The sequence below is a fragment of the Urtica dioica genome, chromosome 7 (genome assembly GCF_054948205.1).
Source record: "Urtica dioica subsp. dioica isolate 48M chromosome 7, U.dioica_male_clone48M_v1_H2, whole genome shotgun sequence".
Taxonomy (NCBI): Eukaryota; Viridiplantae; Streptophyta; class Magnoliopsida; order Rosales; family Urticaceae; genus Urtica; species Urtica dioica.
The window spans coordinates 44,730,172-44,756,987 of NC_142762.1; the positions used below are offsets into that span (position 1 = coordinate 44,730,172).

At 36.0% G+C, this 26,816-nt stretch overlaps 4 protein-coding genes across 7 annotated transcripts; 3 read left to right on the plus strand and 1 right to left on the minus strand.

The window, feature by feature from the left end:
* The first annotated feature begins 436 nt into the window (after nucleotides 1-436).
* On the plus strand, nucleotides 437-3,944 carry LOC149392029 (agamous-like MADS-box protein AGL104). Of its 2 annotated transcripts, none has more exons than XM_089620785.1 (11): nucleotides 437-714; nucleotides 856-909; nucleotides 1,027-1,054; nucleotides 1,287-1,348; nucleotides 1,476-1,506; nucleotides 1,644-1,711; nucleotides 1,919-2,015; nucleotides 2,166-2,210; nucleotides 2,828-2,934; nucleotides 3,051-3,259; nucleotides 3,411-3,944. In XM_089620785.1, the coding sequence occupies exons 1-11, from the start codon at nucleotides 530-532 to the stop codon at nucleotides 3,485-3,487; spliced, it is 963 nt and encodes a 320-aa protein (XP_089476911.1). In that variant the 5' UTR covers nucleotides 437-529; the 3' UTR covers nucleotides 3,488-3,944. The 2 variants fall into 2 exon arrangements, with proteins under 2 accessions (XP_089476911.1, XP_089476910.1); XM_089620784.1 differs by having other exon boundaries at nucleotides 2,810-2,934; nucleotides 3,411-3,942.
* Nucleotides 3,945-14,346: 10,402 nt separating this feature from the next.
* LOC149392030 (putative cyclin-A3-1) lies at nucleotides 14,347-16,693 on the plus strand. Its single transcript, XM_089621142.1, has 8 exons — nucleotides 14,347-14,750; nucleotides 14,851-15,083; nucleotides 15,201-15,276; nucleotides 15,366-15,442; nucleotides 15,552-15,585; nucleotides 15,687-15,839; nucleotides 15,924-16,058; nucleotides 16,147-16,693. The coding sequence occupies exons 1-8, from the start codon at nucleotides 14,487-14,489 to the stop codon at nucleotides 16,210-16,212; spliced, it is 1,038 nt and encodes a 345-aa protein (XP_089477268.1). The 5' UTR covers nucleotides 14,347-14,486; the 3' UTR covers nucleotides 16,213-16,693.
* Nucleotides 16,694-18,255: 1,562 nt separating this feature from the next.
* Nucleotides 18,256-20,689, plus strand: LOC149392031 (putative cyclin-A3-1). 2 transcript variants are annotated; one of them, XM_089621140.1, is made up of 8 exons: nucleotides 18,256-18,816; nucleotides 18,890-19,122; nucleotides 19,216-19,294; nucleotides 19,391-19,467; nucleotides 19,572-19,605; nucleotides 19,715-19,864; nucleotides 19,954-20,088; nucleotides 20,172-20,689. In XM_089621140.1, exons 1-8 carry the CDS (start codon nucleotides 18,433-18,435, stop codon nucleotides 20,244-20,246), a joined length of 1,167 nt encoding a protein of 388 aa, XP_089477266.1. In that variant the 5' UTR covers nucleotides 18,256-18,432; the 3' UTR covers nucleotides 20,247-20,689. The 2 variants fall into 2 exon arrangements, with proteins under 2 accessions (XP_089477266.1, XP_089477267.1); XM_089621141.1 differs by having other exon boundaries at nucleotides 18,259-18,816; nucleotides 19,219-19,294.
* Nucleotides 20,690-20,751: 62 nt separating this feature from the next.
* HOS15 (WD-40 repeat family protein) lies at nucleotides 20,752-24,657 on the minus strand. 2 transcript variants are annotated; one of them, XM_089621139.1, is made up of 14 exons: nucleotides 24,466-24,657; nucleotides 23,998-24,143; nucleotides 23,539-23,884; nucleotides 23,339-23,433; nucleotides 23,195-23,241; nucleotides 22,959-23,109; nucleotides 22,779-22,842; nucleotides 22,519-22,677; nucleotides 22,315-22,436; nucleotides 22,015-22,089; nucleotides 21,750-21,803; nucleotides 21,526-21,599; nucleotides 21,298-21,372; nucleotides 20,752-21,094 (listed from the first exon to the last, which is right to left on the minus strand). In XM_089621139.1, the coding sequence occupies exons 1-14, from the start codon at nucleotides 24,524-24,526 to the stop codon at nucleotides 20,875-20,877; spliced, it is 1,689 nt and encodes a 562-aa protein (XP_089477265.1). In that variant the 5' UTR covers nucleotides 24,527-24,657; the 3' UTR covers nucleotides 20,752-20,874. The 2 variants fall into 2 exon arrangements, with proteins under 2 accessions (XP_089477265.1, XP_089477264.1); XM_089621138.1 differs by having other exon boundaries at nucleotides 23,533-23,884.
* Nucleotides 24,658-26,816: the final 2,159 nt, after the last annotated feature.

Sequence of the window (26,816 nt, forward strand, 5' to 3'; positions counted from 1 at the left end):
CCAAAGTTCTTCATTGGGGACTATCAGACAAATCAGATAATTCTAATTCTCCATTGGAGATGATCTGAAAAGAGATAACTCGTAACACATAAATTTTGATAGACGATCAAGATGGTAATAATGTACATATATACATGGATAATGGATTCTTACGTCAGAGTGTTTTTTTTTTTTTTTTTTATCTAAATAAACTTTTGATTTGACACGTTATAAATAATATTATATACATATTTATTTGCCTCACCGTAAGCGCTCGTCATCTTCTGAGGTTTTGTCATTTGTGTGATTGAGGACAAAGTAAAGCAATTCCATATTGCTTTTCTCTCCTTTATTTCTTCCCTTTTTTTTAATATCTAATAAATAATCAATCACAACCTTACTATATATTATATACATATCATTTTCCTAGAGCTTCCAAAGTCTTCCAGGTAAAAAAGAAACCCTAAATTTGTATGTGAGAGTGACAGAAAAATTTCAGTCCTTTTCAGTATATATACCTTTCCGATCTGCAAGATAAAATAAAATAAAAATGGGAAGAGCAAAGCTTCAAATAAAAAGAATAGAGAACACAACAAATAGGCAAGTCACTTTCTCAAAGAGGAGAAACGGTTTGATGAAGAAAGCCTACGAGCTTTCTGTTCTTTGTGACGTTGATGTCGCTCTCCTCATGTTCTCTCCTTCAGGAAGACTCAGTCTCTTCTCTGGCAAAAAAAGGTCCAAAAAGGAACGGACAAGTTTATTTATTTATTATCATGTCTTGACCTGGCTAGCTTTTAAATATTTTTTTGCTATAGATCGTGTTCTTTTTTTCTCACGCGATATTATAAGTTTTTTTTATTCATTTGTTTTCTGAAGCATCGAAGAGATTTTCACACGCTATGCTAACCTAATGGAGAACCAAAAAGGACGGTAATTAAACAGATTGTTTTAGACAAGGCGTCGCTAATATTATATATCTATATATATATATATATATATTAATTAATCACTACTCTTTATTCTTGGATCTTCCATGTTTTCAAGCAGCAACTTGACAAGCCTGCATAAACAAGAGGTATGTCGTCACAAATAGTATTTTCTGAAGTTTTATTTTTCAAATAAATTGCATGGAGATGGAGTGATTTATGGCTTAATATAATGATACAAATTCGTTTCTTGTGTTTCATGAGATATTTATTTGATTCTGCGATGCAAAAAATATAAACAAGAAAGAGAGAAGAGAGGAAGAAGACGAAGATGTATTGTTTCTGGGAATTTTATTTTTGACCCATTTCGATTCTAATCAGATTCTGCAGCGAGTTGTTGCCAAGCTGAGGATCGAAGCTGGTTTAAACTATCAAACAAATAGGTTTCATTTCTTTCTTATAAATTATGCTATACCCTTTGATCAATCAGTTATATTCTTTTAACACGTAGCTTATTATTATTTACTTTTTATTAATTTTATGTTTATTCGTGTTTGGCATTCAACGCAGCCCAATGAGTAATTCCGAATTTCAGGTTGAGGTACGTATAAATATTTATTTTATTTTTGACAGCTGATATACATGTTTTTGTCAATAATTTTTTATATTTATTTTCCATTCAATCATTAACCCTAGTCCGTACTGCTAATCATAACTATTTCTGTTTTTTTTTAACAGTCACAGAAAATTCAGAAAGAAATCCTTTACTACAAGACGCGATTGGGAGAGATAGAAAATCAACTAAGGTCATTACTTTTGTGGTGTTTTAAATCTATGAAGACATAAAAAAGATGAAGAGAAAGATAATAACTTGCAAACTAATGATCAATGTTTAACAACTAACACAAGAATTGGTGCCACGTTGGCTAATCATAATAAATATTAAAGAGGAACAATCATACGTTATCACACACATACAAGTGTATATATGGAATTTATTAATTACTTTGCAGGATATTTGAAGGCGAACCATTTGAAATCGAAGGTTACGAGGCCGATTATAGGGAACAAGTTCTGAATGAGACTTTGCAAAATGTTCTTAACCGCAAGGTAACTACATATGCCCTTAGTTAATAAGCGATAAAAAAAATATGTACTTTATAACAGGAATGGTTATTTGTGTGTGTGCGCGATAAAAAAAAATGTACTTTTTAACAGGAATAGTTATCTAAATTATATCTTCATGAAACGTACTTGCAGCAAGTTCTAGAGAACAATTCCTTGGAAACGCAATACGCCACTCAGGTAATTGTTGTAACGCTGTGAGTCGATCGCGTATCATTTAAAAAAAAAATATATATATTTAAAATAAGATCATATGCAGCGAATCGAACTTTTTGACTAATTACCCTAGGTCTGGGTACGGTTAGTAAAATTATTAATAAGAAAAATCTTAACATTAGTATTTCTTGCTTTAATTATCTCCTCTTAATGATATTTACAATTTCCTATCAATAAGGAACACGGATCGGTTACATATATTAGTTACATAAATTGTTATAAGTTGGTATATTAATTACTTACATTAAAAGAGGCCCTTTGCTAAAAAAATAATTAAGAGACGCCCTCCTATATAATAGTTAGTTTTGTACTTATTTAACAAGATGAACTATGTATATTGGCCACAGCAAATTATGAAACGTATAGTTTACATAAATGGCTTTCAATATTATAAAAGGTAAGGAAATAAAATTAAAATTATTATTTTCTAATATGTGTCCAATACCCCTGATGGGAAAGTATGGCCATATAGGTCTACAATTCTTTATGTGGGAAATAGGATTTTGTATTTATAGGACGGTATTTTAGAGTCTCTTACGGCAAGATGTTTATTTTATATATAGAACAAAGATGTATATCAGGAGATTGGTATACAAAACGTCATGTCCAACTGGTTTCCGCAAAGAGACGACGACCCTCATATTCAGATCATGAAATTTTTGGATGCAAATGATCTTCTTCCTAACAGGTAATAAATAATAGTAATACAGGTGGTGGTTGGAAAATAAAAATATTATTATATTATATACTCGAGAAAAATAAAACATGACTGTCTGTATACATATATAATCTTTTCATTCGCAGAAACGAAGTGCAACTTGGAAATGAATTTCTACAGCCAACGCCAACATTCGGAAGCATCGTAGAAAACACAAACGATGTTATAAGTGGTGTTTGTGAGGATTACACAGAACCGATAAGAGCTACAGGTTTTGACGACAATGGCGTCCATTGTCTTTCTCAACTCAACCCACTTCTCGATGTCAATTTGTGGTCTCCATTATACTCTCCAGGTCGATAATCCACTGCTCATGAACACACTTTCTTATATATATATATATATATATATATATATATATATATATATATATATATATATATATATGCTTGGTATATTTGTTGCTGGCGATATCAATAATAGAGTTTATTTATGTTTTCACGCAGATGATGAACAGGAAAGCCCAGAGCTATATCAACAATACATGTTTCAGCAAGCGCCACCTGGCACATCAATCCCATAATCGACCATCCGTTGCAATTATAAGTATCACGCCGTAATATTATATTATGTTACATTGTAATATAGAAACATATCAATATATAAGTAGTTTGAGTTTTAAGGGTGTGAAATTAAAATAAATAAAGTATGTATCATGTATGAATGTAATTAATATAAAAATAAAACTACAACCGAGACATCGAGTTCAATATAGACTTGAATTCGTAATTATATGCTATTTTATAATTTTCTTGAAATAAGATGCTCTATAATGCGTACAAATTTCTTTTAGGGAAATGGACATGTGTTTATTTATGAGTAAAATAAGGCTACTTTTCATTTTTTTTAAACCTACCAAAGGTTATAGTCAATTACAAAATTGCCCATCAAACCCTAATCTGTTTTTTGCTTTCCTTGTTTTTTTTTCTGATGCACACCGTATTTCTGTTCTGATACACAGCCTCGTAATTTGATACTACTTTATCATTTTTCTTGAGATATAAGATGCTCTATAATGCATACAAATTTCTTTTAGGGAAATGGAAATGTGTATGTGATTGACTAAAATAAGGCAACTTTTCCTTTTTTATTTAAAAAAAAAAAACTATTACAAAATTGCCCATCAAGCCCTAATCTATCTTTTCTGATACACAACCTCGTTGACGGACTAAATCAAAATTAGAATCGCCGCCAGAGGAAGCTAGGGCCTCGGTGAGGATGTCCGCTGGCGTACGCTAACTACGATGGGGAATCAGAACGCGAAGATGAACGGCCAGGATGAGCGGGCTCCCAGATCCGCTCGCTAGGGTTACATTGCCTTAAAATGAAGTTTTCTGGTTCGAACGGAATCTCGTTGGCGAAAAGAAAACCGACGAGCTTCAGTTGAAACTTGAAAGGCCACTTTGACCGGTTTTACATCTTCTCCTGGTAAATAAGAGTTCTGTTCACAATTTGTTTTCCCTTTGTCTTGCTTGTTCTTCTTATGGGTGAGAGAGATTAGCTTCCCTTTGAACCAGAAATATTTTTATTTATTAATCCGATTGGCATTGCTTTCGGTGCTAATAGGATTTCTCATTATGCATGTAAGTTTTGCAAAGCAATCGATGTATGTGTGTTCTGCAACAGATGTATGCGAGGAAAGAAATTTGGTTTATCTTTTTTTAGGGAAGATTTGGTTTATCTGATTAATACTTTTCATCTCTTGTTTTCTATATTAGGTCATATTTTCATAAAGTTTTAAGATTTTTTTTGTTGCTTTATTTACCTAACCATTATTTTTTTTTCTTCCATTTTTATAGGTAATGTTGTTTTTTATAATGATATACTGTGGTTTTATTTCACAAAGTTGGAACTCAGATTGTGATTTTGTTTTTGTTTTGCATCAATTGGGATTTCTAGTTATCTATAGTTGCATCAGTTGGGATCCTGAGTTATTGTGATTTTATGCTTTTTTTTAGCCGTTCTGATATATTACTAGCAAAACTTTTCATCTCTTATTTTTTATATTTGGTTTTTTTCTATATAGTGTTTAGAGATTTTTTTGTTTTTAGGCCTAATTTTATTTTCATTTGTATAGGTTATGTTGTTTTTTATAATGATATATTCTGGTTTTATTTCACAAAGTTGGAAATGAGATTGTGGCGGTTTTGTGTTAGTTTTGCATCATTTGTGATTTCTAGTTATCTATAGGTGCATCATTTGGGATTTTGGGTTATTGTGATTTTAGACTTCTTTAGGGCGTTATGGTGACATTACTAGCAATGCTTTCCATCTCTTGTTTTTTATATTTGGTCATTTTTTCAAATAGGTTTTAGAGATTTTTTTTTTGTTGCTTTATTAATATTAAGCTTAATTTTATTTTCATTTGTATAGTTTATGTTGTTTTTTATAATGATATATTGTCGTTTTATTTCACAAAGTTGGAACTGAGATTGTGATTTTGTGTTAGTTTTACATCATTTGGGATTATGGACTGTTTATAGTTTGCATCATTGGGGATTTTGGGTTATTGAGATTTTAGGCTTGGGTGTTGTGAGGATATAACAAGCAATACTTTTCATCTCTTGTTATTTTATATCAGGTCATTTTTTCATATAGTTTTACAGCTTTTTCTTGTTGCTTTATATTTATATTTGGCCTTAATGTTTTTATTTTTATTATTATAGGTTAAGCTGTTTTTTATAATCATATATTGTGGTTTTATTTCACAAAGTTGGAACTGAGATTTGTGGTTTTGTGTTAGTTGTGCATCAATTGGGATTTCGAGTTATAGTTGCATCATTTGGGATTTCGGGTTATTTTCATTTTAGGCTTTTTTTGGGGGCGTTCTGATGATATTACCGTATTTTTGTTGTATATTGGACTGTTTTTTTAGTCTGAAGAAGCATTGGTTGAACTGCTTGAGATGCTTATAGTATAGACATAGATTAACCTTCCAAGCTCTCCAAGTACTCTTGCAATTGGGACAGCATTTGTTGCTCCAGTATTTTCTATAAACTGTGTGATCGAGATCATGCCACACAGATGCATGGCATGATTTACTTTATTGTTGATCCATTGTTACTAGAAATGAACTCTTGAAGGAGTGTTTAAATTTATTAGAATACTAGCGTGTAAGTGTATGCTCCTACTAGAAGTGGATTTTGCACGCATTTGCTGATGTTATTTTGTTTGTTTAGGTTTTTTTTTTTTTTTAGATTATGGTATATGAGTTAAAACTTCAATTGAACTTTGGATATTTTTAAAAAAATTCTGGATTTTTTACAACATTTTCAAAAGAATACAATAATGTTTTAATAATTTTGTAAAAAAGAATACGATATATATATAATAACTAAGTATTCATCTTAGCTAACGTTTCACGGTTTCAGTTTCTTTTATAAAACAAACCACAATACTGACGTCACCATCTTTTCAGCATTTGCAATGCCTTTGTGCATTATTACATGGTCTTTTGTTATTTCAAAAAATGTATTAATCTTACGATATCATTTAGTTTTTTTTAATAATTGTTTATGATTGCATTTAACTTTTTTTACATGCAATTTATTTTGAATAATGGTTCATTACGTTTTCAATTTTTAAAATTGGATGCTTGTTAAAATTATGAAAACCGGTAAATAAGCATACGTTTCCCGTTTAAAATTAGGGCCTTAGTCCGTTCCCTTCTGAAACTACGCTGAAATAACTTTCTCTCTCTAGAAACTAGGGTTTCTCTCTAAACCTCTTCTTCTCCTTGTAGCAGCCGCCGCCGCCCCCCAGGATGCTGCTCGCCGGCGTGCTCTCAGCCACGGCGTCGGTCCTGGGGGGAGCCCAGCCCTCGACCCAGCACCTGATCTCCGTCCTCAAGATCCTCTTCTCTCGCCGGAGCCACGTCCGCGCCGGCCTAGTCCTCTTCAGAACGGCGCACAAGCACGGCGTCGACCCGGACACGGAGTCCCACAACATAGAGATGCGAGGCCTGGGTTTGAACGGCGATCTCAGCGTCGCCTTCAAGGTGTTCGACGAAATGCCCAAGAGAGGCCTCGTCCCGGACCCTCCCCACTCCGACCCCCGTGACGTCCCCGGCACCGGTTCAGCCCCGACGGTGTGGACTAGCGTGTTTCGGAGGTGCACAGCGAGTCCATCCCTCTCGTGTGTAGATCCGAAGCTCCGACGTGGTCCCGTCGACCCCGATCCTTATGGTCCCTCTCGGATGGAATCGCTGGAGGTGCTCCGTGCCACGGGTTCGAGCCATCGAAGCTTGATGCCGAGCGACAGTTGTGGTTCGTCGACGTTCGCGACGCGGCCGTGCTCGCTGCAAATCTTGGGTGCGGGTGTCTGCCTTTTTTTAGTTTGTTTTGGTTTTAGTTTTTTAGTTTGTTTTTCTGGTGTTGGAATGGACCTATCCTTTTATTGTTATGCTTTGTTTTGTGTTGGACTCGGATTAGCCGTAGTTCCATTTCCCGTAGTGGATTTCCTGTTAGGTTTTTATCTATGCAGGTTGAAGAGCCACCCTATTCGTGGTTATCGGACCAAGTTTGGTTGGATTTTTCCATCGCCATTCTTTGGGTTTTTTAACGAGCCTCTTGTGTGCTCTATTGGTGCTTGTAATTCTTCCCGTTGTCGGAAGTTTGCACATATCGTACTTTTACCGGAAGTTAGTGTTAGATTCACCTCGACTTAGGTCTTGGTAATCCATGTACTAAGGTGTTATTCTCCTGTGTTGATGAGTTTTTTACTCAATATTAATGGAAAATCCGTGTTATTCAAAAAAAAAAAAAAAGTTCGTTCCCTTCTATTAAACTACAACGTCGTTCACTTCTCTAAAAACGGGTGCTTATTGTACGCATTTGACTACAATGTCGTTTTGCTAAGTGGTGACAAAACTCTTCTAGTCCTGTGAACCATCGTAAGCTTGTACACCCTTTATAAGCGCGTGTCAAATTCAGCTCAGTCAATGCGTCTATAGTGAACATTGGTCAACGCCATGAAACTTTCGCTCGATACATCTGTCAATCTTCGTTACATTGCTCATCGCATAGGTGTAGTTGTAGTCACCGCCGGTCTCATTATATTTATTAAAGTTTTCTTTCCTTGTAAATAATGTTGGATACAAAACCCTGCATAACATGTAAATATGTTCATATTGTGTATTAAACTTATGACGTAAAACCGTCGTATAGTTCTTTTGGTTATGCATGTGACTTTAATTACTTGATTGTTTGCCTACATTCAAGCTGGCCCTACATAGCATGGCGTGGCACCACGTGACCAGCCGAAAGCCCGCTCAAATGCTGCATTTGACAGCTAGCTTGGCTTACTTGTGGATGGTTATATTTATATTGACATATAATATTGGGAGAAGAGAACAAATTTTAAACTTAATATATCATTGAGTTTATATAAAATACACTAGTTGAAAATATTATTAGAAACTATCACATATGATAAATTATGTTGTCAGTGTGAACGTGTTTTTTCGATTAACATTAAAGGTCATGTATGTAGCGTGGGCAGATTTTGTCACGTGTCTTGTATGGATGCCCGAAATCATTTTTCTGCTAGGGTTCGTGATGCTCAATAAAAATCGAGGTAAGAACCTGAATGGCCGAGAGTTCCGGAGACATTCGAATCGTGACAAAGGTGAATCGACTCCTTTTGAAGTCGAAAAAGAGATAGCACTTTGAAGGCTAAACGTCCCTCGATCCACGATTCTAGGGAGAGATTCGAGATTTGTGAGAAAAAAACGTTTGAAATAGAGTAAATATTTATTTTCTTGTTCTAAAGAGAATAGAAGATAATTTTTTTTTTTCCTTAGATGTTATTGTGGGAGAAAAATCAAGAGAAAAGTGAATGGGAATTTTGCTATGGGTCCATAATTTTATTATTATTTTTTTTTTTTAGGAAATGGTGGAGTAAATGGAGTTGTTATAGTCTTTTGGAGTTGAATTGAGTAGGAGAGCCATTTTAATGGGCCCGTTTGGCTTAAAAAATAGTTAAAATGGCATTTGGGCTAGCAAAATGCACTTTGGGCGAGAAGCCTTGTTCTCAACACAAAGAGAAGTAGTGATGGGCAAGAAGCCCATGTGGGCATGCTGACCAATAAGGGCGAGAAGCTCACCAGGGAGTATAAGGTGGCACACACGCGCGAGAAGGGGATTTGCTCATGCGGGCGCTTCACTCAGTGTGCCGCGCGCATTGGGCTTTTTGGAATAGGCCCAAGTTTTTTAGCTTGGTTAAAATCTTACCCAATAGAAAGTCTCTTCGCCCGATGGGGCTCCTCAACTCAAATGCTTGGCTACTTGCCCAGAGACACGAGACTTTTCGCGCAACCCACAGGGCCTATGTGTCTCATCTTCTCGCCCGGGCCCAAAACAAAAGCTCTCTAGCCTAAAGAATCAACCTTCCCACCCGCTGAGATGCCTTCCCGCCTTGATGGGCTTCACACACGTGTGGCATATCCGTTCGCCCCCGGCGAAATCCCTCGTTGGGCCCGCAGAAAGCTTCCCGTCCAGCCCAGATGCCCTTGTCCAAGCCCAAGGCCAAGGTCTTCTTGCCCGCAAGTCCTCGCCCAAAAATAAAGTCTTCTTACATAAGCCAAGAATTCCAATTGCGCAAGCCAGATTCTTCAAGCCTTTAATTTCGACTGGGGCCCACGATAAAACCATAAATTATACTAAAACCATCCTCAAATACTATAAATACCCCCTCTAGCAACACTCAAGAGGTCAATTCATCCTTTCTATAGGCAAAATTATGGCCATTTTTATACTTGACTAAAATCTTATCATGCATACACATTTGAGACCAAAACTAAAAGAATCAAGGCCATCTCTACTCACACAAACGTCACTTAGACTAGTTGCGCATTGGAGTATGCGCCAAGGAGAAACCCTCCGCGTCTCTTTAGAATTCACGTTTTCTCTTTTATCAAGAATCGACGATGAAGAATTCACTTCCCATGTGAAGTGGAGCGAGAAGTCTTGTAGTGTATGATAAGGGTATCACTACAACAAATCTCACTATTATCGACGATTTTTTTCGTCGCTAATAACCCGATATTCGTCGCTAAATATATTTAGCGACGATTTTTATCGTTGCTAAATGTCCGTGCCTAAATATATTTAGCGACGAAATAGTCGTCGCTAAATCTTTATTGACGATATTAGCGACGATTTTTTCGTCCCTAAATGTTTAAACGATGAGTTTTTTTAAATTATTTAGCGACGACTTTATCGTCGCTAATTTGCGCGGACTAATTTCACGCACTAATTAGCGACGATAAAGTCGTCGCTAATAATTAATTTTTTTAATAATTAGCGACGACTTTGTCGTCGCTAATAATTAATTTTTTTCGATTTTTGAAATTATTAATTTTTATCGTCGTTAATTATTTATTTTTTTTATTTTGTTTTCTGTTTATGAAATTCTAAAATGAAAAATCAAATAAAAATCAAATTATATTAACGAAATGAACTTATATATAAAATACGGTTACGATTTCGATTATCGTCAAATATGTAAATAAAAATCTACCATATACAAAATATGTAATAAAACACTAGTTGCGACCTTTGCTTCGTCGTCCCGCCGCTCGTTTTCCCCCGCCTCGACGTGAAACGCTCTTTTGGTGGCGCTGAAACTCTGCATGGTGCGGCGGGATTACAATTTGCTCATCAGCCGACTGACTCGGACCACCGGGCGTCATCTGCTGGCTACCATCGGGAGTCCTCTGCTGGCCGCCCGTCGGAGTGTGGACGCCAGACGTCGGAGTCTGGACACCGGCCGTCAGAGTCTGGACACCGGCCGTCGGAGTCTGCTGGCTGTGGGTCGACGGAGCCTGCTGCGAACTATATGGAAATTGAGGCATAAACGAGCTCAAGTTGAGGCCGGGCACCTGACTCTGTATTGCCTCGGCGAACGAGGCGAGGGTCGACGTGAACACCTCCTGGGAGATATATCATGGATGCGACGTCCCAGCCTCCGAACTACCGTAGACTTCGGCGATGTCAGCCGCCATCCGTGCTCCCTGTGGCACCAAACGTCCGACGCCGGTCAAGTGATCACTCCGCGAACCCATAATATCGCGGATCGCCTGCTGCTCTAGGACGGAAATATCAATGTCCGCTCCTTGTTGCTCAGCCTCCGCTCGCAACGTGTTGAACCTATCGACCAGTCGATCCTGATATAATTAACTTGTTAGTATATATTAATCGAAAAATAAGACAAAATAAATGTAAACTTACGTAACGTGCAGAGGCTTCAGGAGTCAGCCATTCGAACTTGTCGGACTGATGTTGGCGCTTGTAGTTCGCAAACAAGCTCTTGAAAGCGCCTGTCTCGGCGCTCTTCTGCATGTAAACAACATTTCAAGTGTTAGAAACATCCTAAAACTAATGACAAATCGAACCTCAGTGGTTCGATTATTAAAATACATAATCCATAACCAACTAATTAATTTCACATTTTTATTCGTTTTTAAATCTATAAACAACTAATTAATTTCACATTTTTATTCATTTTTAAATCTATAACCAATTAATTAATGTCACATTTTTATTCATTTCTAACAAAAATTAAATCGAATTTCAATTTCAATCCATAACCAATTAATTAATTTCACATAATTAACAAAATTACATTTCCTAATTTATTAATCTCTAATCTACTATACTTATATACATAATTAATCTATAATCCTAATTTACAATTTTAAATTATCAAACATCCTAAATTATATAAATACTTATATCTTTATATACTAAATTATGAAAATATATAAAATATAACTTATATAAATACTTATATCCTTATATACTAAATTATGAAAATATATAAAATATAACTTATATATATATATATATATATATATATAAACTTACCGGCGGTGCAGATCGAGGAAGAGCCGTGCAGGCGGAGGAAGAGGCGGACCGGGGAGGACGAGATGGACTTCGGCGTCGGCGGCGGAATGGCGGAGGACGGCGGTGGACGGCGACAAGCTTCGGAGAGACAAATCTGAGGAGAGAGAGAGAGAGACGTGAGGAGATAGAGATGTGTGGAGAGAGCGACTTACCGGAGCTTCGGGACGGCGGAGGACGGAGGTTCGTTGGAGGAGAATCGGGTTTTTGGGTGAGATTTGAGAAAATTAGATTTTTAGGTCAGGGAAGCAAATGGGGGAAACTGATACGCGACCTGGGATTTAAAGACATTTACCGACGATTAAATCGTCGCTAAATGGTTTAAATTTCGTAACTAAATGAACTTACCTTTTCAGTTCATAACCAGACATTTAGCGACGATTTACTCGTCGCTAATAGTTTTTTTACAACATTTAGCGACAATTAAATCGTCGCTAAATCATTTCGTTTAAATTAATTTGGGGGGATTTTTCCCTCTTTACATTTCGTTAAAATTCGAAATTAATTCGATATTAATTCAAAACTATTAGTGACGATTTAATCGTCGCTAATAGTTTTTTACACATTTAGCGACGATATAAATATTTTCCCGCGAACTTAGCGACGACAAAAAAGAGTTAGCGACGATATTTTCGTCGCTAATTATCTTTGCCGCCAAACTTTAATATTTTTGGCACCAAAAAATCAGCGACGGTATTATCGTCGCTAAAAGGGTTATTATCGACGATTAATTAGCGACGATTAAGTCGTCGCTAATAGTTTCGTCGCTAAATGTCGTATTTCTTGTAGTGTATGAAGGCGGTGGATGATATTTTGTTGTTGTGTATAACAAAGATAGATCGAGGTCGTGGATGATATTGGAACAAATGAGGATTAAATTTAGGAAGATGTTGGAACTTAGATCGGGTCATCTTCGGTGTTTTTCAAAAATGTGAAATTGGGTTTTTTTAACCAATTTTGGAGAAATTAGTTGGCATAAGAGACAATAATTTTGGGTGATGAAGGTGTGTCATAAGAACTTGAACTAAGAACTTTGACAAGAAGATGTTTTCAAACTATTTTTTTCCACTACATATTATAACTAAAACTGTATAGTTAATATTATGAAGAAAACTATAAAAGCTGGCCATGTTTGTTTCTAATCTCAAAAACTGAGTTGTTTTTTAGTTTTTGAGTTGAAAAAATTGAAAACAAAAATTGAAAACATGTTTGGTAAAGTGTTTTCGGAAAAAAATTTCAAAAAATTTTGAAGTTGTTTTGGAAAAAAGTAAAGAAAACTGAAAACAAATAAAATGTGTTTTTGAAAAAAAAATTATTCTCTTCTCTCCTCTTTCTCCTCATCTTCTCTTTTCATTCTTTCAAAAACAAAAATGAAAACTATACCAAACACTTTTTTCAGTTTTTTCACTTTATCAAAAACAAAAATGAAAACTGTACCAAACAACTTTTCGAAAACAACTACAAAACAGTTTTTCAATACAACTACAAAAATTAGAAAACAAAAAACAAAAAACTTTTTGAGTTAACTACCAAACACAATGTATTCGAAATAGGAACTATATTCATATAAATCATATATCAAAAAATTATTCATATAAATCATATGTCCCACCCTGCCGCCTACAAGGAAATTCCGGTGGCTTTCTTTATGACGTAGGAGCCATAATTTTAAACTTCTCTCCGGCTGTGCCATCAAAGTTTAGTAAACATACAATATTACTATATTTTTTAAATTTCATTTTTTTTAGATATGAACTATAAATTTGAAAAGACTAGTAACTCAATATTATTGTTATTGTTATGATATCGTTATTGTGTTTATAATCTAATTTTTTAACGAGCTTTACACTATAAAAAAATTGTGGTAATTGTTTTTTTTAACGAGCATATAATATTATCATATAAGGAACCTTCTATTAAAAAAATTGTGGTAATTGTTTTTTTTAACGAGCTTTACACTATAAAATCAATAATTTTTCTTTCCTTAATTAAAATCATTCTTCATTGCATAACCATCTTATTGAAAATCCTCAGACATTTAAGTATTTTATTAATCAAGCTCATTGATGAGGTGAAAATGAAAATTGAAAAGAGCGGGCTTGTAATAAGGTAAAGACAATAAGACATTAATTATTCAAACAGTTATAAAAACAATCCCGCCGAGTCCTTAATAATATTTGACTGACCGGGAACCACTAAAAAGAGTCGAATCTCCCAAAAGGTCCAAATTTGTTTTTGTTTTCAAAATTTGAACGACAACACATCAGAGAGAAAGAGAGACATGTTATAATATTTATTTTTTCATGCAAACGTGGCGAAAGTCCAAAAACTCAAAATGGAAAATTTTGATTTTCACCATCCAACAAAAGCGCGCAAAACTATCTAGTATTCTAATTGTTTTTTTGACACTCGAAATATGTACGGAATCCAAAGAAATAAAAATCTGGCGCTTCGTTTCGCCTTTTTAATTACCTCTCTCTCTCAGTTCCCTCCAAATCCAAACTCCGCAAAACTGACTACAAAGCCTCTCACTCCATTTCCATTTCTCAAACCTCAAACCACAAACCCCAAACCTCTCTCTCTCTCTCTCTTGCTCGATCGGTCTCTACCATCTCGACGGCAATGGCGGAGCAGATGCGAGTCACGAGAGGAGCTCTAAAGAGATCTGCCGCGGCGGCGGCGATCGCCGTCGATGAGGCAGAGCAGAAACGGAGGAAGAAGCGCGAGGTTTTCGGAGACATCACAAACTCTGCTCCGTCTGAGAATCCAATGCGAGTTGGTATGACGAAGAGGATCGCGGTTCCAAAGCCTGAAACGGCGACGGAGGATCCTCAAATGTGCGGTCCTTACGCTTCCGATATCTACGATTATCTACACAAAATGGAGGTATTGATTCGGAATCGATTGGATCTGACTCCCTTTTTAGATGTCGATTTACGTTATCGGATGGATTCTGATTATGATTTGTTGCTGTTGATAATTTTAGGCGGAGTCGAAGAGAAGGCCTTTGCCCGATTATCTTGAGAGAGTACAGAGAGATGTGAGTGCGAATATGAGAGGTGTATTGGTTGATTGGATGGTTGAGGTCGCAGAAGAATACAAGCTCGGGTCTGATACACTATATCTATCGATCTCTCATATCGATCGTTTTTTGTCTCACAAAGCTGTTCCCAGACAGAGGCTTCAGTTGCTTGGTGTTTCTGCTATGCTCGTCGCTTCGTAAGTCCTTTTCCCCCAAATACATAATGTTTGACCTAGAAACTTTCTGATAAGTTTCTCTAGATCGTATCGATTCAGATCGGGTCTTAATAAATATTATTGAATTTCTTTTATCAGAAAGTACGAAGAAATTAGTCCTCCAAACGTGGAAGATTTCTGTTACATCACCGATAATACATACACAAAAGAAGAGGTATTAACTGAATGACTGATTTCCAATCACTTGAACAATATCGAGTTATGAACTCTTTGACTGATGTTGAGTTTGTGATCCCATTGAAGATTGTGAAAACGGAAGCCGATGTCCTTAAATCCCTCAACTTCGAAATGGGAAATCCAACTACAAAAACGTTTCTAAGGTAAAGACTTGTGCTAATGCGATTCTCTTATTGGATTATCCTGTTAAAGACATTATATGATTCTAAACATCAAAAACTTATTTGTTTCCCTTATTTTTCTGTTACGCAGGAGATTCTCCAATATAGCTCAAGAAAGTTACAAGGTAATATTTTTTTCTTCATCAAGCTTGGTCTAGTTTTTTAGTTGGGAATTTGAACCTATTTCTAAACTTTTCTTCGTGTTTTTGACATCTTTTTAAAACAGGGATGTAATGTGTCACGGTTCGAGTTTTTGGCAAGTTGTCTTGCCGAGCTGAGTTTATTGGACTACAGTTGTGTGAAATTTTTGCCTTCTTTAGTGGCTTCCTCTGCGGTGTTCCTCGCAAATTTCATCCTCCGCCCAAAAACGCATCCTTGGGTAATAATTCTTGAACATAGTTCTGAAGATATTTAGTCAATTCCACTGTAAAAAAGTAGACTAAATTTAGTGTCGTTTTTTCAGTGCTCAGAACTACAGGAATATTCTGGATATAAGCCAGCTGATTTGAGGGAATGTGTTCTTCTCATCCATGACTTGTACACTGGCAAAAGAGGAGGCTCTCTTCATGCAATTAGAGATAAATACAAGCATCCTAAGGTACGTTTTTTTTGCTTAGATAGCATAGTCTCAACTCTCAATTGAATTTGTTCTGACTTTTTTTTTCTTCTGTTTTTTTAATCAACAGTTGAAATGCGTGACGAATTTGTCTGCTCAAGAGATACCAATGTCGTATTTCAGTTTTGTGAACTAGTAAACCAATACCGTTGCTGCAAAATTTTGTTCATTTTCGGATTTACTAACAAAGCAACTCGAGGATCGAATTCCAAAAGATGTTCTTGACTGCGAGGAATCACAGGACCACCCGTCTCTATCAAATGCCTGTGATCTGATACACAAATGGACAATCAAGCAAAGTAACATTCACAACGTCAAGGATCAAAGCTTCGATGCGTTGCCTTGCGAAAATAGCCCATCAAACGTACGACATAATAATCAATTAAGCAGTGTAAAAGAAAATTGAATTGTATTTTAATTATTTTTTTGGGTAAATTGGTTAATCCTTAAATGTAGACACTGATTGTAAGTTGTAACCGAGTTTTCCCTCTCAGTTTGTACTCAATTGTTTGTACTCTTTAAATCAATATGATCAAAAGTATCTAGTTAGAACATACTTTTTTTTTGGTGAAAAACTATACTTCATGTTTCATCAGATTATTTGAAATGATAAATTTAATGAGAAGTTGAATGTAAAGTTCTATCTATACATTTTAGTCCAATAATATTTTATTTAATGAGAAAATTATTTAAGCTAGTTAAGACAAGCTAATTTTTCTCAGTGCGATGTAGTCTGATGTGGTAAAGCGTAAAGGTGTTTAAAAAGTGTTTGGTTTGGTTTCAGGACTAGATTGGATCACTATCAAAAGCTATTAACCTTTATTTTTATTTTAACATTAAGATGTTTGAACTTTTTTCTGAAAGATCGCACGAGGCTCTCTATAAGAACGAGGGTAAAATACTAGTAGAATTACATCTTATACATGATGCGATATAGAGTGCATTAAAAATTAAAAACTAATTTTGACCTTTAAAAATACCCACAATAATTGATAAAGAGATCTAAATAACTGTATAAGTGAACTAAAAATGCTTGAAATTCAACAGTTTAAGGACTCAATTTAAGACTAATCTTGAGCAATGGACGATAACGGAAGGACCGCTTCCGACGGCGCAGACTTTCGGACCTTATCGAAACGAAAAATTTTCGACCGTTAATGTCGAAATTCTGAGTTACCGGACACGGTATTTTTTGCTAAGGGTATTGGAAATATTATTTTTGATATTTTTTGAAAGTTTCAACGTACAAAATAAAAGAAAGAATGAAAAAAAAAAAATTAAAGGCGCCGCGACGAACTGTAAAAAGACAAAATCTCTGCCGTTAGATTTTAAATTCAACGTCCCATAATTTATAAAAATAAAAAACGTTAAACATGTGGAAGTTATCGGAAGTGATTCTTTTCGTGGGTATCCTGACTCCATTGGTAGCCGAACCTTCCGATATGCTTGCACCGGAACGGTATTTTTAGTGGCAGAAAGTTAGCGTTTGGAGCCGAAATTTCCGATATCATCTGCCACCATTGCCCATAATTATTTAAGACAAAAAAACCTATCATTTTGATATGTTATGTGCTATTTTGATCATAATTTTCGTATTGTATAAGATCTGGTATGTAGAAATTAAGATACTCTAAATTATTTTTAAATTACTTTTTTGTTCTTCATCTAACGAGAGTTTTTGTTCTTAATAAGGCATACAATTAAGCAATCTAACGACTTATTATGATTTATGTACAATAGATGGTTTAATTTTATGCATTTAAATATTTTGATTGCTTACTTTTTTGCCTTTTGAATCAAAACTTTTGATGAACAAAACTCCCTCAGGAAGAAAAAAAAATGCTAGGGAACAAAACTTTTGACGAACTTGTGAAATTAAATATCTGAAGCCGTACTCAAATATATACAGTAAAAAAATCAAGTGCAGATTCCAAAGTACAGCCAGGGTGCCACCTTTTTAAAACATAACTAAAATAGGAAGGGATCCAAATTCAAGAGAGCGGTACCCAAATTATTTCATTTCATTTCAAGGCCTTTTTTTTAGTGTAAAATTAGAGTCCCGCCTCAGTTAAAAATTTTCCCCAAAAAAAGGAATCCAAACAGCAAAACAATTAAAAAAAAAAAAAACAAAACCCAAAATAAATTTAAAACATTCACCGAAAAATCGAAAAACGAAGGGAAAACTTAAAGCGCCAAAGCTCTAAGTTTTGAATAAAAAAAATGAAAACGCTACTCATATGGCGCTCTCTTCTTGAATCTCTCTCTCTCTCTCTCTCTCACTCTCCAAAGCAAAACCCATCGTCACCATTTTCATATCACTGAAAAAAACTCGCCCAAACTAAAATCAAACCCACAAATGGACGACGACCAGGAGAACCGCCCCGTGCGGTTGACACGTGCGACGGCGAAGCGGAGAGCGGAGGAGGGAGAGTCTCAGTCCGGCTCAAAGAAGCGCGTCGTTTTGGGAGAAATAACAAACGCCGTTTTGGGGGCTGAGAAGAAGAATAAGGCGCAGAAGAAGAAGAAGAAGAAGATCAGCAACACCAACAGCAAGAGGCCCAAGGCCAAAAAGGAATTGCCTTTATGTGAAACGCCAATGGCGATTCACACCTCGAGAGCCGCTAAGATTTCCGACGACGAGAAAGAGAACGAACCGAAGGTTGAATCGCAAGCGAACGAAGACCCACAAATGTGCGTTCCTTATGTCTCCGACGTTTTCGAGTATCTTCACCAATTGGAGGTAATGCCGATACTTTAATTTTCCAGACGTAGCTTTTTCGGATTGAGGATCTGAGATGGGTTTTTGATTTTAGGTTGATCCGAAGAGAAGGCCTTTGCCGGATTACATGGAGAGGATTCAGAGGGACGTGACTTCGAGTATGAGAGCAACTCTGGTTGATTGGTTGGTGGAAGTTGCAGAGGAGTACAAGCTTCTATCAGATACTCTCTTTCTCGCGATCTCGTACATGGATCGATTTCTCTCCGTAAACAGAATCCCTCGTCAAAAGCTTCAATTAGTCGGCGTTTCTTCGATGCTTATCGCCTCGTAAGTATCTTGAAATGTTTGCGATTTTCGAATTTTTATTATGTCTTTGAATCGATCTGCTTAACATGATAGCTTTTCATTTGTTCTGATAAGAAGAAAGTATGAAGAGATTAAGCCTCCACGTGTAGAAGATTTTGTGTACATAACAGACAATACATACACTAAGGAAGAGGTAATTCTATTTATGATAGACATGTTCAGTTTTGGATTAAAGTTGAGATCTTTTGATTTACCAACTTCACTGAACGCTTTATTTATGGTTGTTAAGGCAGTGAAAATGGAAGCTGATATACTCAAGTGCTTTAACTTCGAACTGGGCAGTCCCACAATTAAAACGTTTCTAAGGTAAGATTGTTCTTAATGCCTTTTCCTTGTTAGTCATATAATACAGTATGTAATAACTAATTAAAGGGATCTTTGTTTCTCTTTTTTCCAATTTTGGCTTGTAGGAGATTCACTCATGTTGCTCAGGAGAATAGTAAAGTGAGTTTGTGTTATGTCTTAAAGGGGTTGCTAAAGTTGAATACTACATTTATGGTTTTTTTCTTCTCTCTGTACACCAATTTAAACTGGCTTACCTTTACTTGATCAGAATCCAAACCTGCACCTGGAATTTCTGGGTTATTATCTTGCCGAGCTAAGTTTGATTGATTATGGTTGCGTCAAGTTCCTTCCTTCACTTGTGGCGGCTTCTGTTATATTTGTAGCTAGATTTATGATCAGACCAAAGGCTCATCCTTGGGTAATTTATTGCCTTGCTTACCAAACTTTGTGTAACAAGTCTATAAACTTTGATAGAAAAGATGTTGATTAGATTTACCATTTTGCTAGACATTGGCGCTGCAAAAATATTCGAGATATGCACCGTTGGATCTGAAGCAGTGTGCTCTTCTGATACATGACTTGTATCTAAGCAGACGAGGAGGCTCGTTGAAAGCTGTTAGAGAAAAATACAAGCTGCATAAGGTATTTTTTTATATATATATTATATGGGATGAACCTTAATACATTGGCTCGAGTTTGTCTGATTAAGATAGTTCTTGGTGCAGTACAAATGTGTGGCGATGATGGCTTCTCCTCCAGAAATACCTGCTCATTATTTCAATGATGTTACTCAAGGTTAACTTTCCTGTTAATTTTTTGGGAGCCTGACTGTGGAACTTTCAGCAGATGCTAGGTTTTCAGGTTTTGGTGATTTGAAGTTAGTTCTAATTGGTTGGGGTAGGTTTGTTAATCTTCTGTAATGGGTACGGTTGTGATGCATTTGAAAAGTCTGTTCATGAATCTAATTGCTTGTAGTTTAGTGGGTTTGATCTGTCTTTTTCTTGTAGATCTTCGGAGTCTGTTTGTCTCCTCGACAAAAGATTTTTGCTGTGTTGTTTATCACTGTATAAAGTTTCTTCGGAGCTTGTTTCCTTTCAAGAACATCAATGGCCATAAGGCTCATCAAAGTTTTTGGGGTAAAATTTATTTGGTGGGCTTGTACACGTGGAATATATCCACGGAATGACCTTGTAATAAAAAGAAAAAAAAAATTGGTGCATATGTATGTATAATTAATTTTCAATGGGCAATTTCCTTTTAGCCGGTCATTTTGTCCCGGATTGCTAAGAACCGAGTGGAGAGAGCAACAGAAATGAACATTTAATCACTCGTTATATTAACCAGAAAGCTGTTCTATGGTTCTAAAATAATGGGGTCATCACAATTCACAAACTACAAAAGTCATAGATAAACAGAAAATTCCAAAGTCTACATTCTAAAGTCAACCACACAAACGATGTTGTTGGCAAAAGAAGCAGCAACCCTGTTGCCTTCTTTGTTCCAACAAAGTTCAAATATGCCACCATTTCCAGTGTACGTTCTTATGATTTTCCCTTCTTTAATGGACCAAATATGCAAGCATTTGTCCATCGATCCACTGGCCAAGTACTCCCCGTTCGGGCTAAATGAAATCGAGTATACGGGATCCCTGCGTTTTCACCATCGTCATATAAGCTCATGTTATAATTTATCAAGCAAATCGCATCTATGATAATGATTTACATCAAAACCGAAATCATTCGGATTTGGAATTTTGAATAAGTTTGTCGCCTATTATATTTGCATTCATGTACTAGACCTGCGAATCTAATGTCCAATATAAAGACATTGATAATTGAATCAGAGCATTACCTGTGGCCGTTGAAGTTGTAGAGAACTTTCCCTAGTTCTACATCCCACAACTTTATAGACGAGTCAAATGAAGCACTGTTTACGGGGACAAATATAAAACACGTTATTGATGAATAAGTAGCAATGAAGCTATTTTGTTTTTACTTCTTCTCTCAATGGACAAAAATCTGAAACTATCTGTGGCTTCGCCCGAGATAAGAAACATGGAGTTTATTTCTCCTTGCTTACCTTGCTAGCAGTAACTGTTTATTTGGGTTGTTTGTGCCTGGTCCTGTAGGGCTCCAACGGATAGTATAAATCTCCTACAATTAGTATAAATAAAATTTGGATTAGTACTGCAATGATTCTGTTGTTACATAATATTGTTCAAAGTGTCAACGCTTCATGAACCACTTGATGAGATTTAGTAAATCTCGTTTGACATAAGTTCATGTAAGGTTTAGAAATGTTACCTTTGCATGCTCTCTCAAATCATGCAAGTGCTTGTCCTGTTTCATACTCCATATCTGACAAAATGTAAATTATCAATTGTTAAGAGTGAAAGCCAAAACCTATGAAAAGCACTTCCAGTTTCTACACGAGCAAAGAAAAAAAAAGAAGGGAAGGCAGGTAGTTTAGTATATACAAGCCTCAGCTTCACATGAGCTTACATTACATGTCGCACATAGCCGTGTAAAATAGAAAACTTGAACCGCAAACAGAATTTCGAGAAATTACCTTTGCAGTGTAATCATCAGAACAAGAAGCCAATAAAGTACCAGTTGGATCCCATTTGATAGCATTAACTTCGCTCTGAAAAAATAAAATACTCATAATTTAATAATTTTTACCAATTTCAAGACTGCATGATTGCATGAAGATGGGAGAGAATGTATGTGTCATTTTTCATTAGTAGCTGAAAGAGACATGTTAAACCAATTTAACTTGACGAAACAGAGTTGAAAAGAATTGACCACTGCACATCATAATCCACTAAATATGGAAATTTTTGCAAGGGAACGAGAGTATTCACAAAACCTGATGCCCTGCGAAAGTTTTGACTGGTTGTTTCTCTCCGATCTTGCAAACATGTATCATAGCATCGGTAGAGCATGTTGCGAATGACACATTGTTCCGCCAGTCAACATCCAAAGTAGGAGCTGCAAAATAACTAGGCTTAGTGCTAAACTTGAACGCATGAACTGAAAAACAATTCAGAGATTAAAATCATAGCAGTTATACCTGTATGGAATTCAAATTGTTGCCTACACTCTCCAGTCTTTATGTCCCATACTATTGCGGTTTTATCCACGCTACCGCTAAGAAGATAATCACCTTTCTTGTTCCACTTAAGAGAAAAGATAGGACCTTTATGCCTGTTAAACATACTCCTTAGCTCTCCTAGTAATATATAAAAACATGATATAAAAGTAGCATCGATCAGAATAAGTTAGCAATACCAAAAGGGAATCTGAAAAAAAAAAAAAAAAAAAAAAACCAACCGTCTCTAGACCATATTCTTGCTTGTCCATCATATGAACCAGTTGCAAGTAACGTCCCATCGCCCTTAAAAGAGAGATTTCAAGATTATCAAACATTGAGTACAAGAAAAGACATGGATACAAACACAATAGTAATCTCATTGAAATTTAAAACGATGAAAAAAGGGGAACGAAGCTCACGTTCCAATCCAGTGTTGTCACATCCTTGCTTTTCTCATTAGTTCTACCCTTAAAATGTTTTAGCACAACGGCATTTACGGGAGCATTAGGCAGGGCAGATGTAGAAGCACCATCAGCTATGGTCCAAATCCGTGCTGTTGAATCTCCAGCTCTGCAGCAACAGAATATTCAAATATTAAAATTGGTTCTCAATAAGTAGATATTGGCAATAAACCATTACAAAAGTCTATACTCACACAGATGCTAGAAGTGAACCTGATGGACTCCATGCACAAGAGAAAACCTAAAATATTGGAGAATCGGTTCATGTTATACGCAAATCATAAAAATTTTAGAAAAAATAAAAAGCCTAACACTGCATCATCCAAAATCGTCCAAACCTCTGAGGTGTGCCCTTCTAGAATTGTTACATCAGAACTAGGAATTTCACAATGCACAATTGCGGGTGTTGTGGTGATTTCCATTGGCTCCGCTCCTAATCACACGCTCACATCGTTTTAGAAAGCTTTCTTAAAGTAACAATACCCATTTGACAAGAAAATAGAGAAATAAAATAAATTGTAGAAGAAACTACCGCAACCATTTTCCTCGTTTTCAGTTTGAATGGGATCTTCAGCCTTCTCAGGAACGTGTCCATCTTCCTTCACTTTTTCCTTCACTTCTTCTGACTCCTTCAACACCTTCTCTTTATCATTTTGTTCATCTATTTCCATTCCTTTCTTTTCGCTCGGTTTCTCATCTCCTCCAACCACACGTTCCGGTTCCTCTTTCTGCTTGGCCTCACTCTCTTTCCGAGTTGCTTCGGACTTATCCTTTTGAAGATTTTCCTTCTTTTCCTTAACGATCCTTTGCAATTCATAAGGATCTTTAGTAATCAGATCGAGGGGCTGAAGAAACGAGAAATCCTCGTCTACGTCGGTGTCGTTCTACACAAGTAGAGAGAACCGAAAACACTTAGCTAAGAAAGTACGGAGAAATAAATGATAAGAACCCCGGAAAAGCCTGTCCCCACATAAGTGTAGAAAAACTATCAACTTACATTGCCCAAGTTTGCTTCTAACTCAAGGTACTGAAGCCCCTTTTGCACAAATGTAACAAGAGCACAAGGTGGAACTAAATCACCATCGACTGTGCTCTTGTTAATACCCGCTTCATAGCCAAAAGCAAAAGCTGAATGTGTGAAGCCTGAGAATTTTAACCAAGCTCACGTAAATTGCAAATATATCTTTCTGTTACCACAATTTAACAAAAAAAATATATTTTATATAACTCCACAGTAAATTTTGCGAGTTAGGTTTAACCTAATCGAATGACAACACTGGCACTAGAAATTATAACAAACTACGATTTGTAAGACGAAAGAACGTACTCGAAATTAAAAAATACCCTACAGAAAATAGAAACTGTTTTCGAATTTGTAGCCATGGTTTGTAATGCACGAAATGTAAAGGGAAAACGGGAAAATAATAAAAAAAAAGTGACGAAGTAGAAACGGAATATAGAGAACCTGATTCATGAAGATATCGGAAAACCAAGTAGTTGAGCTCCGTCGAAGTTATGGAGATCATCGTCTTCACGCGACGCCGTTTCACCGGAGATAAGCCTCAGGAGAGAGCGGTTGGCCGGTTGGTCTTTTCGGCGAGAAGTGTGTGATTGTTCTGTTAAAGTTGTTTTATTCTCTTTTTTATTTTCCTATATACTTTTATTTTTATTTTTTTTGAATAAAATATTTTCCTTTATACTCGATTTGAGTTTATTTATGTCTTCCTAATAAACGCTGCCGTTTTGAAGTAGCAGTTTTGTGCCGCTTACGATGATGATAGTTGGGCTTACTTCCATATATTTGGGCCCATCTAAAGAACTTGGGTATGGCCCGTTAACTTATTGGGCCCTTAGAAATAATCTGGTTGAAATTATTCTAAATTATAAATTATGATAGGGAAATGGTCCCATAATTTTAATACTTTTGATCAAAATAAACAAAAGTACAATTTTGGACACATTTACTAGTTGGTTCAGAGTGAAAATACATTTTTACCCTTGTGTTTTTTTCTCACCTACCCACCGAACCTCCTCTCATTTTCCCCTTCCTCGCTCGGTTCAACATTGCACAACACACCAAAAACACCCAGAACCAAAGAGAAGAAACTTTAATCCGCCATTACTGTCGATTCCTTTCCCACTGCCACATTACTCAACCTCGGCCCGTGCTTCGACCCCGACCTCCCTCGCCTCTGAGGCACGCCAGAACCGCCACTTTCGCCGCCGTAACGCTCCATGGGGTTCTAGACATCGAGCGGTCTCGGTCGCCGTGCTATCGCCGAAGCCAAAAACCTCGACGGCGAGATCATCGAGGCTGATCTTCGAAAATTCGGAGCATCCTCGTACCCAGCCGCAACGGAGACGACGCATTCGTCGCGTATTCGAATCGGCCGGGAAAAGGCCAGCTGTCAGAATCTTCGACAACGGCGCTCTGGGTGAAGTGCAGGGACGTTAGGACGCGCGTGATGACGAGATTAATCGCGACAACTCTGGTATGGTTTCTTCTCTTTTCTTTTTCTCTGCCTGGTATATAGATAAGATAGCCTTACAGGAGTTTCGTAAGATAGCAACATTAGATTTAATATGATTATATATTTGATAAGTTAGACTTGTTTCTTCTTAGATAAATTTAATAAATGTGGAATTGTTGTATTTGTTCAGGGACTTATGGTACTGTCGATTATACTAATTACAACGATATGAAATACGTTGCAAGTCACTGGAAGATGACGAGTGAACAAAGTTTCTCTTTATTGTTTCCCGTCTTTCTTTTTCTTGTTCCTCTTCAAATTCGGTTTTGATGTCACGACGATGTCTTTCAAAGTGTGGGTATCGAATGAAAGAAAGAAATTAGTGCCTTTCAGAGAGGATTGTGATATTTTATTTTTTAAATATGCTCTCAAAGTGTGTATATAATATATCACATGGGTTTGTCTGATTGAAAATTGAGGTGTTTAGAGAAGTGTGTGTTCTACATTGTTGTTTGAAATTGACATTTTGTTTAAAAAAAAACTCGGGTCATGAAATGTTTTTTTTAACAAGCGTATGTCTACAATTTTATTCAGACATGTATGTATACAATTTCGATAATTATAGATATCTAAATCTACAATTTCTATATTTGTAGATATATACGTTTACAATTTTGATAATGTAGACATACATGTCTACAACTCATGTACATCTATAATTTTTATAGTTATACACATGTATGTTTACAATTTCGATAATGTAGACATATATGTCTACAAATTTCTGTAACTGTAGACATGTATGTCTATATATTTATAACCGTGGTTTTTGGACGTGAAGGTTCTGGGAGAGATAAAAAAAAAAAACACTAATAATAATAATTTTGCTACCTTCGCTGCCATATATGAAGAAAAATGAAAGAAAAAAAATAAAAACAAAAAATGAAATGAGAAAAGAAGTGTAGAAATGAAAAAGGAAAGAAATGAGAAAAAAAATGAAATGATAGGGTAATATTGACATTTGACATGAGACCCACTACTAGAAGTGTCCAAAATTATACTTTGGTTTATTTTGGTCAAAAGTATTAAAACTACTACTACTTGGGACCATTTCCCATTATGATATCCTCGATACTTTTTGATCAAAATCCAACGTGTCAAAATTAATTCAAGAGTATTAACTTTTTTTTTTATTATATTTGTTGGTCTCGTAGCGGGACTTTTTTATTGCTCGTCGTTTTCTGAGTAGGATTCCTATTTTCTCTTGGTGGAAAAATGAAAAATAACATAAATTTAGTACGATGATATACATTTATTTTGGTGTTTTTATATATATATATATATC

What these genes read in the sequence shown, in the direction of transcription:
- LOC149392029 (XM_089620784.1), top strand. Translation starts at nt 530, where the DNA reads ATGGGAAGAGCAAAGCTTCAAATAAAAAGAATAGAGAACACAACAAAT. An exon ending in TTAAACTATCAAACAAATAG is followed by an intron (nt 1,349 to 1,475) that starts GTTTCATTTCTT and finishes CATTCAACGCAG; the next exon opens with CCCAATGAGTAATTCCGAAT. An exon ending in AAACGCAATACGCCACTCAG is followed by an intron (nt 2,211 to 2,809) that starts GTAATTGTTGTA and finishes TTTTATATATAG; the next exon opens with AACAAAGATGTATATCAGGA.
- LOC149392030 (XM_089621142.1), top strand. Translation starts at nt 14,487, where the DNA reads ATGGCGGAGCAGATGCGAGTCACGAGAGGAGCTCTAAAGAGATCTGCC. An exon ending in ACTACAAAAACGTTTCTAAG is followed by an intron (nt 15,443 to 15,551) that starts GTAAAGACTTGT and finishes TCTGTTACGCAG; the next exon opens with GAGATTCTCCAATATAGCTC. An exon ending in GCCCAAAAACGCATCCTTGG is followed by an intron (nt 15,840 to 15,923) that starts GTAATAATTCTT and finishes TCGTTTTTTCAG; the next exon opens with TGCTCAGAACTACAGGAATA.
- LOC149392031 (XM_089621140.1), top strand. Translation starts at nt 18,433, where the DNA reads ATGGACGACGACCAGGAGAACCGCCCCGTGCGGTTGACACGTGCGACG. An exon ending in ACAATTAAAACGTTTCTAAG is followed by an intron (nt 19,468 to 19,571) that starts GTAAGATTGTTC and finishes TTTGGCTTGTAG; the next exon opens with GAGATTCACTCATGTTGCTC. An exon ending in GACCAAAGGCTCATCCTTGG is followed by an intron (nt 19,865 to 19,953) that starts GTAATTTATTGC and finishes CCATTTTGCTAG; the next exon opens with ACATTGGCGCTGCAAAAATA.
- HOS15 (XM_089621138.1), bottom strand. Translation starts at nt 24,526, where the DNA reads ATGATCTCCATAACTTCGACGGAGCTCAACTACTTGGTTTTCCGATAT. An exon ending in TAGAAGCAAACTTGGGCAAT is followed by an intron (nt 23,885 to 23,997) that starts GTAAGTTGATAG and finishes CTACTTGTGTAG; the next exon opens with AACGACACCGACGTAGACGA. An exon ending in AAACGAGGAAAATGGTTGCG is followed by an intron (nt 23,434 to 23,532) that starts GTAGTTTCTTCT and finishes GCGTGTGATTAG; the next exon opens with GAGCGGAGCCAATGGAAATC.